This window comes from Acinonyx jubatus, chromosome B3 (genome assembly GCF_027475565.1).
Source record: "Acinonyx jubatus isolate Ajub_Pintada_27869175 chromosome B3, VMU_Ajub_asm_v1.0, whole genome shotgun sequence".
Classification (NCBI taxonomy): domain Eukaryota; kingdom Metazoa; phylum Chordata; class Mammalia; order Carnivora; family Felidae; genus Acinonyx; species Acinonyx jubatus.
The window spans coordinates 63,154,579-63,169,816 of record NC_069386.1 but is presented as its reverse complement, the minus strand read 5'-3'; the positions used below and the strand labels follow the sequence as shown (position 1 = coordinate 63,169,816).

The following is a 15,238-nucleotide window of genomic DNA, read 5'->3' as shown; positions in this document are numbered from 1 at the left end:
CAAGGCCCTTTGGTAATCACTTCCATTCCCAAAGTGCCTTTCCTTAGGGACCCACCTTTTCATGGCCATATGAAAGCCTCTCCTACCAGTGATCTCTGTTTCCAGAACAACCCATACAGAGAGAGGACCTTGCAAGGGGAAGCTTTATAACCGGTCACCCAGGCATTCCTCTTCTCTGTGGTGGCAGTCACTCTCAGTGGGTGCTCTAGGGAAGCCAGTTTGGGGATGAGGCTGTAAGCTGCACTGAGAAGTTGTGGATTCAATGGACAACTACTATCGATAAAAAAATGCTTTATTAGGAGAGCGTCAAAGACCAGAAAAAGCAAGACAATCCACAAAACTGAGCCTTACCTTTACATCGGTATCCTTGTTTGATCACTCCCCAGAGCTATGAGACAAGATAGGAGACAGTTAGAGCACACTATACATCCTTCATCAATCTGGTATTAGGCGAGACATTGATACCCATTCTTTATTTTCCCTCATTGTGCTCTCTTCCTCAAGGAAGGAAAGCCTTGTTTATGTCCTGTCTTAAGCCTCCTGACCTTAAACTGCAAACACGAAGATTTTGTGATCACAGTCTCATGCTCTCAAGAAGCTCAGTAGTGTGGACTTATGGCCTAGGCCTTCTTTTTTTTCATTTTTTTTTAATGTTTATTTCTGAAGGAAAGAGAGACTGAGCATGAGTGGGGGAAGAGCAGAGAGAGAGGGAAACATAGAATCCGAAGCAGGCTCTGAGCTGTCAGCACCGAGCCCTATGAGGGGCTCAAACTCACAAACTGTGAGATCATGACCTGAGCCGAAGTCGAACGCTTAACAGCCTGAGCTACCCAGGCACCTCTATGGTCTAGGCCTTCTTGAGGCTTGAAGTAGATGAATCAAAGAATAAACAGGTTTCTCAGAACTCCAAACTATAGAACAAGTATACAGAATTCTGTGGTCAGGGATTAGGTTGGACAGGGCTGGGACAGAGGAGGGGCAGAGCTACATGGCTTCTTAACAGCAATTCCTTTTGAAGGGGGAAGAGCAGGGATGCCTATTTTTTTTTTCTAACATTGGAAATAGCATCTGAATATAATTACTTAAAAAGTATGTCCCAAATATAACATTTCCTTACCATTTGTCCCAAGCCTCATGCACCAGAGGTAAAAACAATATCCGGAAGAAATGGTAACATTCAATTCAAGTTAACCATGCATCAAACCATTTTGAGAACAAGGTTATTAGAGCTTAGGCTCTAAGCTGGCATAGTTGATAAGGGTTATGAGGTCTGTGCCTGGCCTAAAGCTCATTCATACTGTCTCATACCCCTCTTCAAGTTCGACCTGAAGCACTCTAGGAACAACTTACAAATCCAGCACAGTTGTCACAGAAAGTAGGTTTCAGGTAGGTGGTCTCTTGGAAGTTGTGAGGAAAGCCCAGGCCCAGCTTGGAGTAGATGGAGCTGGCTCTCATGAAGTAGGCCGTTATCTCCTCTCTGCTGATGAGGCCTTCCCTGCCAGCGAGCGACAGACCAGGTGTGAGTAGGGTCTGAGGTAGAGAGACTGGCTTCTAGCCTTAGAAACTCACCTTTTTTGTTTTGCTTTTTGTTTTTTTTTTTTTTTTTAAGTTGATTTATTTGAACAATGTCTATACCACACGTGGAGCGCGAACTCACTACCTCAAGGTCAGGAGCTGCACATGCTCCACCGACTGAGCCAGCCAGGCACCCCTCACTTTTGTTTCTATCCTTGCGTGGCAGTACAGCACATAGGACTGAGGATTACTTCCATGAGCCCTCTTAAATAGCGACACATGGACAGCATGTAATAAAGAGGTGACGTGGTAGTATCCACTTCTACAGAGGTGTTATCTGGCCAAAGCAGGTTTTCCTAGCAAATTTTAAGACTTGAAAATAGAAATGGAAACTGCGTATAGGGAGAGAAATACCTTATGCTGCGGTTTGCCTTTAGACAGTACGTGACATATAACTGGAACCCACGTGCCATACCTTTGATTTCACACAGAAAACCAAGAGAGCTTCTATCAACTTCAGAAAAATAGGCAAGGTATTAATAAATAGTTGTTTCTCATAATCTGTAGCCAGAAGGAAGACTAAAGTTTTTCTTATTTCTTGTTGACTAAACTGGCAGGTTTATGAAATTTTCAGTTCTGAGACATTTAACACAGATGTGTTTTTTATTGTCTGTTGTGATCTGAACCAAAACCAGACAGGCATTCATGTGATGATTGCTCCCTTAGCACCAAGAGCCTCATATTCCATACACAGACCCTCACCTGTCTTTGTCCATCACACAGAAGGAAAAGGGGAAACTGGCGGCAATCTTCTCAAACTCTTCCTGAGAAATGTATCCATCCTGGTCATGATCATAGTTCTTGAAGACCGACTGTGAAAAAAGGAGTTTCTCTGGTGATTACCAAAGCAAAACCGATCGTTTCTCCCTTTAGCCAAATGACAAAGGGTTGAGCATCTGATAAAAGCCTCTCCTCAGCCTGAATGAGAGGACACGGTTCCCTCAGGTCCATTAGTGTACCAATCGTGCCATCTGCCCGGTGCCTGCGTGCTCCTAGCTCACTGCACAGGGGTGTCCCCTCTGCTCTGCCCCCCTTCCACTGCTTCTGTGAACAGCCCAGCTGCAAGTGCTCCCTGCCCTGTAGTCCTCTACTAATTATTTTGACACGTACTGGCTCTCACTTTTCTGTTATGCTGGATTGGTCCATAAGGATGAATATAGATACACACTCTCCTCAGCAGTTAACCGTGAAGAAAATCAGGAGGGCCAAATTTGCAGTATTAGATTCTCCTTATTATCCTTATTTCTACTAAAACCCTTCTACCACCTCTCTGCCCCCAAATCCACTGCTATGCTCTCCTGCTTGGTCTCTAAGAGGAGACACACCCCCCCGCAACAGGAGGTCAAAGCGTGTTGGCAAAACGTAACCTATGAACTGTCCTGCAGGCACAATATGAGGTGTGCGCTAGGAACAAGTGTCAGGTTTCCCACCTTTGCGCGTCTGCCACCGTGTCCCCCAGGCCGCATACAGAACTATGCCAGTTTGTATGTGCCTTGCTTCTGTCTGCTGGAGCACAGCTGTACTTACATCCACCATCCTCTGGACGTGTTTGCTTATGGTCTTTGGGTCAGGTTTGGGAGATACTCCAGAAGCCCAGTCCACTACTACTGGGGGCTTTGAAGGTGTTAGTGGCTGAAATGAAATATTCCGAGAAATCCCTGTGACTATAAAGCACTACAACCAGCAGCAACTTCCTTTCCCACTACCTGATGCCTGCATCTATGGACAGCCCTCAACTATGTGCCAGGGCCAGGAACTGAGAGCCGGTGGAACTGAAATCTTGAGCTCTAATCCTGGCTAATAACTGTTGTGCTTCATAGCTGACAAAATGCTTCTCACGTATATTATCTCCCATCTACAGATAATTTAAACTTACCCATTAGACTTTCTGTCAAACTGTCAGCAAAAGACTGGATCATTTAAATTTCCTCTCTGTTCTCTACTTACTGGTTAATAAAGATGTGGATGAGGAGAAAAACAGCTAAAAGGCAGGATAACACAAGGAAGAAAGCCTGAGGCCTGGACAAGGGGAGATGGAATCCATTCCTAAATATTTGAGACTTGACCCAAATGGAGGAAGGTACCCTTTCCATAGAAATGCCTCTAACACCCTGAAAGTGGAACCTGCTAAGTATTTTCAGTGAACAGCTTTCATTAGAGTAGGAGCTAGAACTTGATCTTTTGGTTGTAGAGACAGTATCATGTAGCCACCTGAACAGACAAATTGAATTTCTTATGTGTGGATAACTCTCTCCCCTGAGTACTATCTGGGGACTGGGCAGCTTCCCTGGAGACTGCAGGGGAATTCTGGTCCTTCACAAGGAAAACTGAAATTTTCACCTGCCTGTATGGGAGGTGGGGCGAGACAACCTGTGTAGATCCTTCCTTGCAGCACCAGGACTGCACTGTTGTGAGGACTTGTCAGCACAAGAGGTCAAAAGACCCAGGAGACTGTCCTTTCTGACCCAGATGAATACAGGATGATCTCTATGGCTTTACTAAGTAGTATACACTTATCATCAGAAAATCAGAGAAGAGAAACGAATGATGTGAGGATACTTTATAATAGGAAGGAGATGTCACTATGGCCCGCAACACCATCTCCCTCCTCAGTAAACCACTGACTGACTGCACCTGTCATTTGGATGTGCTTAGGGCATATATTTACAGTTCCTGTATTAGTCTCATCCCTTCAAGTAGACTGCAGGCTCTTTCTGGCCAAGAATTACTTGTACATATGGTGAAGTTTTCTCTGTGCCTAGCACAAGGTTGGGCAGAGTGGAAACACAGTACTTATCACATAAAGATTTGTTTCTTAAGATGATGAGCTCGAGCAACTTGTAAAGCACCTGTTACATGCAGCAATCTTAGCATAAAAATATGAACAACTCACTGGGGCTTTGTGGTTCCTCGGTTCCCGGGCATAGGACAGCTCATAGATTTCATCTTCAGTGTAGTAGAGATCTAAGGACAACTGCAGACCAAAACAGAACAGGGTTAACTGCTAGGATGTTGTTTGCCTTTCCCAGGGTTGATGGGTTTCTTTCTTGGTACCTCCTCCTCTCCTGTTGTTTATTTACTCTTCTAGGCTCTTTGTTTTTAAGATTCACAAAGCTTAGAGGGCGTAACACTTGGTACTGCAATAAGGCAAACATTAGCTCCTTCTTATTAAAATGTTTTAAATTTTGGAGAAGTTTCAAGATGTCCTCTTTTAAAATCTGATTTAATATCTAAGCCTGTATCTAGAGCTTAGGCAGAAGGCCCTATGTGGTCAGATGGTCCACACCTCACTTGTTCTCTACAACAACCCAGTTTAAATGACAACAGGTATTATAAAATGATACTAAGAGTTAATTTCATATAACTAATCTTGTTTGTAACCTAGAGTCTACGGATGGCTTTAAGAGGTCCAGAACTCGTGTCTTTTTTCTGGGAGGTTCATGGTTTTCATCACATGATTTGTGATCCAAGAAAGTTAAGATTTGGTACATCTTTTTAACAGACAATGTCTAAGGCCAAGACCTGCCACAGTCATCTGGCCAGTTAGCAAAAGGGCTAACATTGGACCCCAGCTGGCTGTGAATCCTGGGGCTCTATCAGAATCATGATGTGAGGGAGGAAGAGGCTGTAACAGTTACTCCATTCTACAAAAATACAGATAAAAAGTTGTATAATTTTAGAACTGAGAAGTTATAAGTTATCCCAGAGAGTAATCTCTGATTTACAGAGGAGGAAAGAGATTTAGAGTTACATGCCCACAGTCACACAGTGGTGAGCTACAGAATCATGCTTCTGGAAGGGAGTTTATCTGACCATGCAGGTAGGCTCCTGCACCACCACATGTGTTCACCTATTCTTGACTCGAATGCCTCCATTTTGTTTGCTTTTTTTACTCACTGCCTTACCCTTTTGTAACTGAGAATACACTATCCCTAACTCTTACGAAGTTTTGTATCCTAATTTGTTATCAGCTTCCTTCCTCCCACAAAGTTGAGGATTGCTTTTGTAGCTGGGGGCAAGAAACAATTCTAGGATTCTGGAGGGCATACTGCTCAGGAGCATAACCTCTGGAGTCCTACCACCTGGGTGTGAACCCAGGTTCTGCTGCTTACTCACGTGTGGTCCTCTGACACGTCATATCCTTATGCCTCAGTATCCATGTCCAAACAATGGAGATGATGGTAGTACCTACTCCATTGTGTTTCATGAAAATGAACTGAGCTAATACTTGGTAAGGCGCAGAGAGTGGTGTGTGGCATACGGACAGCCCTCAGTAATTGCCTCCCGTGTGAGCCTCACCGTCAGCAGGTGCACCAAGTCCTTGTTGGCTTCCAGGGGTGGGGCCACCTCTTGCAGCTGGACCAGTTCGTTGATATGATTATAAAGAGCCAGCAGCTTGTGGACGTTCACCTTCCCATCCTCCAGGTAATCGGGCATGGCCTCGTACAGGGAGATGAGGTCCTTGAGGTGCACCCCCAGGATGGGAATCTTGAATTGGGTGCACTCCCCGTAGGCTCGCCGGTAGTTGTCATAGTTTCTACAGGAGGACAGGAGCTCGGTCATCTCCCCCAGAACCTACAAAACAGAAGAGACCCATTCACAGGTGCCCACCAGGCAGGGTGTACTGTCCGCAGAGGCCACCTTTTTTCCTCTCAGCCTCTCCCACTATTTCACCCTATCCCCCATCGCTAAAAGCTACAGACTGTGACTCCCAGATTTAAAAAAGTCTAGCTGATTTCAAATGTCAGAGTGTATTTACACACACAAAGTATGCTTTACTTGATTGTACTATCTACTGGGAAATTTTAAGTGAGGTCTTATTTTTATACTGAAATTTAAACATAAAAATAAAAACCTGAGATAAAAATGAAAACGGTCCAAGAATATACAGCAGAGAGTAAGTGTCCCCCTGACCTCTGTCCCCACACCATGCAGTTCCCCTCCCTAGTATCCTCTGAATGCTTCCAGAGACACGTGTGGAATGTGATGTCGGAAGTGCTGACCGTCGCAGGCATGGGGAACAGCTGGGAGCTTCAGTGGTCTATTGAGCGTTTGTCTGACTTACGCTGCCCTCTGTGGGCCTTCTCTCAGCGGTTCTCAGAACAGGCCTACGTCAAGGAAGCAGGTGATGTTCCACTCACAGACTGAAATCCTGAACCAGAGACTGAACCAATAGACCAATTTCCAGCAGAAGGCATGTGACAAGGTGAGGCCGAGGCCCCAGGGAGCTCTTCATTAGGGCTTCCGGCCCAGGAAAGGGCAGGTCTGTACAGCATAAAAAGGGAGCAGCCACCTCTGGTATTCTTGTCAAATACGCCTGGTTCAAGGTGGCAGTGTGCAGAACCCCAATCCGCATTCATGATGGCTGGCTTCCTCACAGGCAAAGATGGGAAGTAAAGACCACTAATTATGTTACAGCACAAAATATTTTAAACACTGCTGGAAATTCCTTTAATAAAATTGTGGCCTAAGAAGTACCATTTCTCCTCAGTGAAGAATTTGAGGTTTGAAGTTAGCCTCCCCCATTCACAATGAGCTGGCAAGACAGCCTCTTCCTCACCTCTGAGCCAACAGTGCTCACATGATGAGAGACTAGCAGCAAAAATGAGATAGTTTTATTCTCCTTAGAAGGTGAAATAAACTACTAGGGGATGAGGGGATACTTGATTTAAGTCTGGCCGCAGACCACCCTGAGGGTCAAGCAGCTACAGACAAGAAAGCACTGCTGTGGAGGGACCCAAGGCTAAGAGGAGCAAGGTGTATCTTGTAAGTGAACCAGCACAAGAGCATATTAATCTCCATGACTGTCTCCCTCTGTGACTTCTGAGACATGAAGAACCTTTTCAGTGGTTCCACCGAGTTCTGGCAGAACTAGTAGGGAATTGGGAGGTGGGGGTGGGGTGAGAGCAGGGATGATGAATCTGAGACTCCCCAGAAGGAGGCTGAACACCCGGGAAAAACGGGGCAATGAGACACAGGCATGTCTCTCTAAGAAGAGTCTGTCCATGCAGTTTGGGAGTCCTGGGGTTGAGGTTAGTAAGGGGGTCCTCTCCCACAAGATGGAAATGCTCAAAAGAGCAGTTAATCTGGTCCACACCAGAGCTGCATTCTTCTCTCCAGTGCGTCTTCGTGGTTTGTATTCATCACAACAGCCCTATGCTATAAAGAGCTAAAGTCTATTCTGTAACATCTAAAGAATGTAGAAAAGTGTATAGGACATTTAAGAAAAATACTCCTCAACAAAACACTATCTATTACAAAGTGGCACCTGAAAAGGTCATTTTCAACTATCCAGAATGTCATTCTCCATAGGATTTGAATAGGTAGGTTTCTAATGTGTTGCTCGCTGTACACGGCTCACATGCAAACTGAACGACAGTCAACTGAAGCACTATTTAGGAAAACATTTTGGAACAAGTTGCTGGAGGAAGAGAGTCCGTATTAAAGACGGTGACTCCAAATATTCATAGGAGTGCAGGAGAGAGACACACATTCTTTCAACTGATCAGTTGGAACGTGTAGTAATGCTGAGCCCAGACTGAATCACAGTGACTCTCAGACCTGGGTCGTTCCCATCCTATGGGTTTTCTTGGGGTTTGCCTCCTTGGCAGTTTGCCTAATTGACAAAGGGTGATGTGCCCCGGAAAGGCTCTCTGGGTTGCCTCTTAAGGGGGAAATGTTGATGCTCGTCCTGGGAATGGTACTAAGGGGCCCCGGAGAAGCCAGTAGCACTGACCTTATTGATTTCATGTGGGACGTGCGAACTTGTCTCCTTGAGCCTGGAGATTGAGCTGTGACACAGCCCACCTATCACAGCCATCAATGTATTGAAGTTCTGTAGCTGGTGGAGCTTCTGTGACACAAAAGAGATGAGAGTAGTCAATATACATGTCAGTTACACGGCTCTCAATTAGAGTCTTCCTAATACCAAAGCCTAGCAATGAGATGTTGCAGTTGTCGGACCACTTTCTCCCTTAGGCTTAATTTCAGACCAAAGGTCCCAAATTTAGCACGGTGTCACATCTTCCTTTGTTGCACTGGATCTGCGGACCATCCTCTACATCAGTGGTTTCTAAGAACCGCCCAAAGTACTTGTTTAACCCAAAGATTTCTGGATCTAAGCACGGCTATTTGGATTCCTGAGATCTACGGCTGACCTTAGGGATAAACATTTAGGTAATATCAGAGTAGGTGGGCCATGTACTGACTTTGAGAAGCACTGGTCTTGACCACCTAGAGCTAATATTTTATATCCTTGATCCTAAATAACCAGACTTGTATTTTTAAGGACAAAGACTGTCTTTTCTGTGCAATGTCAGTGTCTATGCAAGACAGTAACTGGGAAAGGAGGTAGAATCTCGGGAATTTCAATTATGTGTTCGTACTACCTTGTTTTCCTCTTATCAAATGCTTAAACTCTGCCCTCAGACATTAAACACAGCCATTCGACACGATATGGGCTCAAAGACCTAAGAACTGAGGTGGTCCAGCTCCAGGAAATCCTGGAAAATTTCCCTTTGCTGTGTGGGCCAGATTGGGGGCAACGATGTAGGCTGGTAAGCATCTTCTGAAAATGTTAAAAGATCTAAACAGATTTAAAACTGTATCCTGATCCCTGAGATAGTATGTATGGTCCTCACCATACTGCCCTTATATGGGAAAGAGACAAATCATCATATCTAAATCTGGGAACAGTTCAAGGCACATAAACTCCACCATGCTTTAGGAGAGGAAAGCAACCCTAATTGATAGACTAGGTTGGAGGAAAGAGGGGATACTTTAGCTCATTGCCCAGGCCAAAATTCTTAACTCTAGTCACTCACCTGAGCCACCTGGATGAACTTGATGAAGACTTCTGCCCGGAGCTGCGGGGTGGGGCGGCTGAGAACCATCAGCTGTACCCACTGGGAGATGCCATTACACAGGGCAATGGACCGCTCCATGGTGGGGTTCTCCTTCACGCAGCTGTTCACAAGGTAATTCTGATAATCGGAGAACTGGGGAAAAAGAAATCCATCAGGACTGCCTCTGGTATTCTGGGAGATCCGAGGGGCACATCACCTCTGCTCAGTTGATTCTACGGGACAGGGGAACTCTCGTCTTCTCCTTGCATGTCTTCCACTTGGCTGATGAGAATGGTGGGAAGGAAATCTTTCTTACTCTACCCACAGCATGGCCTCTCTCCATCAAAAGTCATCAGGCATAAGTGGATGTGTACACACACTAGTTAACCCAAATACTGTATTTGAGTAGCTACTGATTGTGTCCCTTCTAAATTCTAAAGAATATAGAACAGAAATCTCAGTATAGACAGTCCCTGCCTAGAATGGTTTGATTTAGGATTTTTTTTTTTTTTTTTATTGTACAATGTTGCAAAAGCCATATGCATTCGCAAGAAACCATACTTTGAATTTTGAATCTGGACCTTTTCCCAGACTAGCCATATGCAGTACAAAACTTGTGATGCTGGGCAGCGAGCTGCAGCTCCCAGGCAGCCGTGTGATCAGGAGGGTAAACAACTGATCTGCTTACAACCATCTGTACTCATAACCAGTGTTTTCTACTTTCAGTATTCAATAAACTATAGCAGATATTCAACATTTTATTACAAATAGGCTTTGCATCAGATTTTGCCCAAGTGTAGGCTAATGTAAGGTGCTCCAAGTACATTTAAGGTAGGCTAGGCCAAGCTATGATGCTGACAGCTTAGATGTATTACATGCATTTCGAGGTAACAATATTTTCAACTTGAGTAAGATCTGTACTAGTTCCAGCTCTGTTGCTGAAATTAAGGGGATGAGCAGATAATCCTCTCACAAAAATCTTTTTCTCTCTCTCTCCCCTGCACCCCTAACTGTTTCTTAACTTAAAAATGGGATAACAGGGGTGCCTGGTGGCTCAGCTGGTTGAGCGTCTGACTTTGGCTCAGGTCATGATCTCACAGTTTGTGAGTTTGAGCCCTGCATTACGCTCTCTGCTGTCAGCACAGAGCCTGCTTCGGATCCTCTCCCTCTCTCTCTGCCCCTCCCCTGCTCACGCTCTCATTCCCTCTCAAAAATAAACAACCGTCTTAAAAAGATGGGAGAATAAAATCTGGCCTATCCAGGTCACGGAATTGTTAATGTAACACAACAATGTGTGAAAGCACTTTACCTTTTTAGAGCGCTGCACACGTGAGGTGCTACTGACCGGGTAATTATTAACCTCATGCTGAAACAAACCTGTTTGGATTTCCTTCAACTCACCAGCTTGGGCAGAGGCCACGTGAGTGGGGTACATGAAACCTGCTTAGCTATTACAACATAGTGACCACAGTTTTCCAAGTGGACAAAGGTACTGACTATGGCTGACAGTGAACAGCTTATATGAAACTGGAAATGTGTCAGGAGATCGCTGTCTAAGCAATGATTGCAGCTATCTTGTCCCTATCACAAACCATCCTCTGTTCAAATAGTATGACCACAAGGGACGAGTCGTCTACTCTGTTCTAGCAGGCCTGTGGAAGCTTTTGGTGCGGTTTCCCAGGGATGTTGAGCTCTCTGCTTCTGAACTCCCCTTTGAAATCAGATGTGACACGGTTTAGCCAGGAGAACACTGGGTGCAAGTGATGGGGCTTTTGAGGGAAAGATATAAGAGCCAGTGAATGATGTGCCACGTTGCCTTTCCAATGGCACAGAGATGGCAGAAGTTCGTGTCAAGATGAAGCCTCCTACTTCTGGGTCCCTGAGTGACTGGGATCCGCAGAGGCCCTGCTGACCCACGTTAGCCTTCTACTGTCAGTAAAAAATAAACTTGCCTTTGTTAAACCACTGAGATGGGGTGGGGGTGGGGGGGCTGTTACTTCAGTAGACGAACCGTAGTCCTGCCTGACTTGTAAGCAATACACTGATGAGAAAAACTCATAACCTAAATCAAATACATGCAAATTAGCTGAGCCCCATTTTGCTGTGCTGTGATTGCTGATGGGTGGAAAAATAAGAGCAGACCAAAAGTACTCAAGATGGACACATAAGTTGGAGCACCCAGGTGGCTCAGTCAGTTAAGCGTCTGACTCTCGGTTTTGGCTCAGGTCATGATATCAGGGTTTGTGAGTTTGAGTCCTGCGCAGTGCTCTGCGCTGAGAGCTGTGGGGCCTACGTAGGATTCTCTCTCTCTCTCTCTCTCTCTCTCTCTCTCTCTCTGCCCTTCCCACTATGGGCTCCCCCTCCCCCTTTCTAAATCAATCAATCAATCAATCATGAAAAAAAAAGAGGGACACATAAGCAATCTTAACTGGTTCTGAGAGAAAGTTCCCATGACTCATTCCAGTGAATACATTCATATACCCTTCTCTCTATGACACTGAATCCACTTGTTTTTTAATATAATTAGTACTGTCATAAGTACTATAATAAGCAGGAAATAGCAAATGAGAGGGACACTACTGTTTGGGAAAACTGCTTAGAACTGTGTAGGTGAAACAAAATCCCCCAAGTCCTCTTCTGTGAAGGCATCATGCCACCCCGAAGAAATAAAAATTTAAACTGATGTTGTCATTTGCAAATAGAACGTGGTCTCAACTCGGGCAGAGCACTAGCTCAGAGTCCTAGGTCAACAGCAGTTTCTTCCGCCTCTGCCGGTCTGAGCACTGGCATCGTGCAGACATCCCGGAGGCCTGCTGGAACCACCTCGCCAGCTGGGGCCTGGCACAGCTCAGATTCCCCATGTGATAAATGGCTCTTTTCAGTGTCCCTCCCCGTGACACGGGAGGCACTGCCAAATGGAAACTCCCCGGGAGGAGCTTCCCAGTCAGGGCCTGTGGTTCTGTCAGGGTGGGGGGCGGGGGTTGGTCTGCCAGTGAATCAGTGCTTGGAGGCTTGTCTCCACATGGGAGTTGGGGGGCTGGCTGAATGGCCGCTCGGCTGTGTGTAAATGGGACGATGTCGGCAGCATGGGAGAAAAGATGAAGTAACTCTAACCTGGTTTGTAGTTCTCTTTCCAGACACAAGCAGGCTCAATAAGTTGGTGCTGAGTGACAAAGAGTCATGTGGCCCCAGCCCTGGTCTGACTAACAGGCCGAGTGACCTTGTTTAGGCCACTTTCTGAGCAGCCTGTCCCCTCATCTGGGGAACACAGGTCATTCTAAGAAACGCATCCGGCAACTAGGTAGTCTGTATTTTTAGAGCAAAGTTGAAGACTGTCTTTTGGCAGGGGTGGACACAGAGTGGACGACAGGTATCATTTCTCAGGAAAGCATATTGGCCAGCGAGGGTCTGTTGGCATCTGACATGCCGACAAGTTCTCTTGTACAGAACCAGCGTTCTTTGGTATCACATAGGGAGTTTTAAGGAGCAAGGTTTGGGTCAGCATGGTTTATCTCTAGAATCATGGGTGACTGCTGGGCCCTGTCAGCACTCTGTCAAGAACTCGGCTATATTCTGGGCTAGAAAATTAGTATATACTTTATTTCAGGATTTCCCAGAGCTATTCAAAGCCTATCCTAGAATCAAACTCTGTAAGGACATATCCTCATTTTTTTTTTTGAAGGAAAATTTAAAAATAAAAATCTGGAAGCCTAATGGTTATCAAGGGTAAGGTGTGTGTGTGTGTGCGCGTGTGCATGTGTATACTTGTCTATGTATGCATGCAGGCTGTCACCTGTGCCCACAGAACTGTCACCTGAGTGAGTGGTGGGATGGCATGGATGACAGGAGGTGAGGAACACAGTGGAGAAACAAAGAAATTTCTAGTGTACTCATTTTCCAGACTCTACAAAGTCTGATGGGAAAGCCTGAGCTTTGGGGGGGATGGAGGGACTCCAGGGTTAGATGGCAGATGAGCTGTTGAATTGCTCTGCTTATTTTCTGAAATAGCACAGGGAAGTTTTCCTCCCGCCCCTTGGGTACATACGGATATCCTCCGGAAGGACTTGAACTCAAGGTACGTGAGGTGCTCGGATAACTCTTCTGGTTCCAGGTGGTCAAAGAGCAGGGAGACTTTACGCTTCTTGCTGGTGTTCGATTTTATCCTTTGAGTCAGTTTCCTGGACCAGTCACGGGCATTGCTTTTGTGGACAAACATGAACGGGAGAAGATGGGGAAAAAGAATAAGTCAGAATTATTTTTTAATTCGAGTAAATCTACAAGAATATACAAAGCACCATTAGCTAACTGTCTTCGACCAAAACAAAGCATTAACACTTTCCTCAAATCAACTTTTTTTTCTAGGGCACCAACAAGGAAAGCCTTGCTTGTTTTCAACAAACCTTCTGAGCATGTCAAGGGGAACTGGGTAGAATGTGTCTACTTTAAGGCCGTGGGAAAGACAGTCTCGGGCATTGGTCACAGTTTCCTGGCCTTTCATCCTTGCTTTCCTTTGTCCCCTGGCATGTCTGCTGTCTCCATGCCCTCCGTGTGTCCCTTCGTTCTCCTGAGGGTGACGGGGACTCTCTCTGGGTTGGAGATCTCAGCTTCGGTGCCAGGAGAGCACAGAGAACCACAGAGATGACAAGCTGTGCTTCAGGGAATCGTGCACGAATGTGTGGTCACTCTGAGCAGACTTGTGGCATTTCCCTCGGATATTCCCAGACACTGAAATGACCAAGGAAGCCTATCTAACCCTAGAGTGCCCCTCCAATCCCCACATTTTCTTATAATTCTTATAATTTCTTATAATCGATCAGTGTGTTTCAATTTCCCTCACTAAGTTAGCAGAAGGAAGCAGCATATTTTGAGAGGCAGCAGGGTAAAGATCTGTGTTTCCCAAACTGGTATTCAGGAGCACCTTGTCTCCTGACAAAGGGTTCTGTGCTCAAATGAGTCTGGGAAATGCTACAGATTCTGTAGCCCCGTTGGTTAATGAACACGTTACAGGGTGAGATGTGCTGCAAAAGGGAAGCTTCACTCACTACCTCTCAAGCAGATCTGGTCAGGCACTATCCTACTGACTACTTCCCAAAGAACTTACTGTGGGAAATCCTGGTAGAAAAAAGCCAGCTAGGTACATACTGGGACGAAGACACTGGGGTGTGAGAACTGCCCTATGCCCCAGGTTCTATAACTTTAAAAAGAGAGCATTGTTACTTTGAAATTTTATATTAAAAAAATTTGTTTTTAAGTTTTTTAAAAATTTATTTATTTTTGAGAGAGAGAGTGTGTGAGTGGGGCAGGGGCAGAGAGGAAGACAGAGGGTCTGAAGCAGTCTCTGCACTGACAGCACAGAGCCCGACGTGGGGCTCGAACCCAGGAACTGTGAGATCATGACCTGAGCCGAAGTCTGACACTTAACCGACTGAGCCACCAAGGCACCACTCTTTGAAATTTTATCTTTCAAGTTGTAAATTCTAAGCAGAGAAGTACAGTGAATCCAAACTGTCATACAGAAAAATATTTGGGGCCGTGAAATGTGATTCTGAAGTCATCTCTGTGTGGCTATGGGACAGCACATTGCCAGGGCTGTCACAGTCCTGCTTCGGCTCTGCCACTAACTGTGTGACCCCAAATGACCTTGCTAAGCCTCCATTTCCTGGGGTGTTGGACGAAATGATCTCCAGAATATGCTTCAATCCTAGAAGTCTATATTCCAGGGATGTGTATTATTCCAAAACAAAGTGGCCACAGTGAGAAAACCTTAGCACGCAGTGTGTGTGTGCACGGTCCTCTCCCTGACTTAGGAAAGGCTCTCC

General features: G+C 45.5%; 1 protein-coding gene across 2 annotated transcripts in view; it reads right to left on the bottom strand.

Moving 5' to 3' along the window:
• RASGRP1 (RAS guanyl releasing protein 1) overlaps positions 1-15,238 on the bottom strand; it is a 79,524-nt gene that overhangs the window by 13,292 nt on the left and 50,994 nt on the right. For both annotated transcript variants that reach the window (XM_027066909.2, XM_053224187.1), the window contains exons 6-14: positions 13,465-13,618; positions 9,399-9,572; positions 8,312-8,428; positions 5,875-6,150; positions 4,469-4,549; positions 3,103-3,207; positions 2,278-2,387; positions 1,351-1,495; positions 352-388 (exon numbers count right to left, since the gene is read on the bottom strand). In XM_027066909.2, coding sequence (XP_026922710.1) covers positions 352-388; positions 1,351-1,495; positions 2,278-2,387; positions 3,103-3,207; positions 4,469-4,549; positions 5,875-6,150; positions 8,312-8,428; positions 9,399-9,572; positions 13,465-13,618 — 1,199 coding nt within the window. The remainder of the gene's footprint in view (positions 1-351; positions 389-1,350; positions 1,496-2,277; positions 2,388-3,102; positions 3,208-4,468; positions 4,550-5,874; positions 6,151-8,311; positions 8,429-9,398; positions 9,573-13,464; positions 13,619-15,238) is intronic.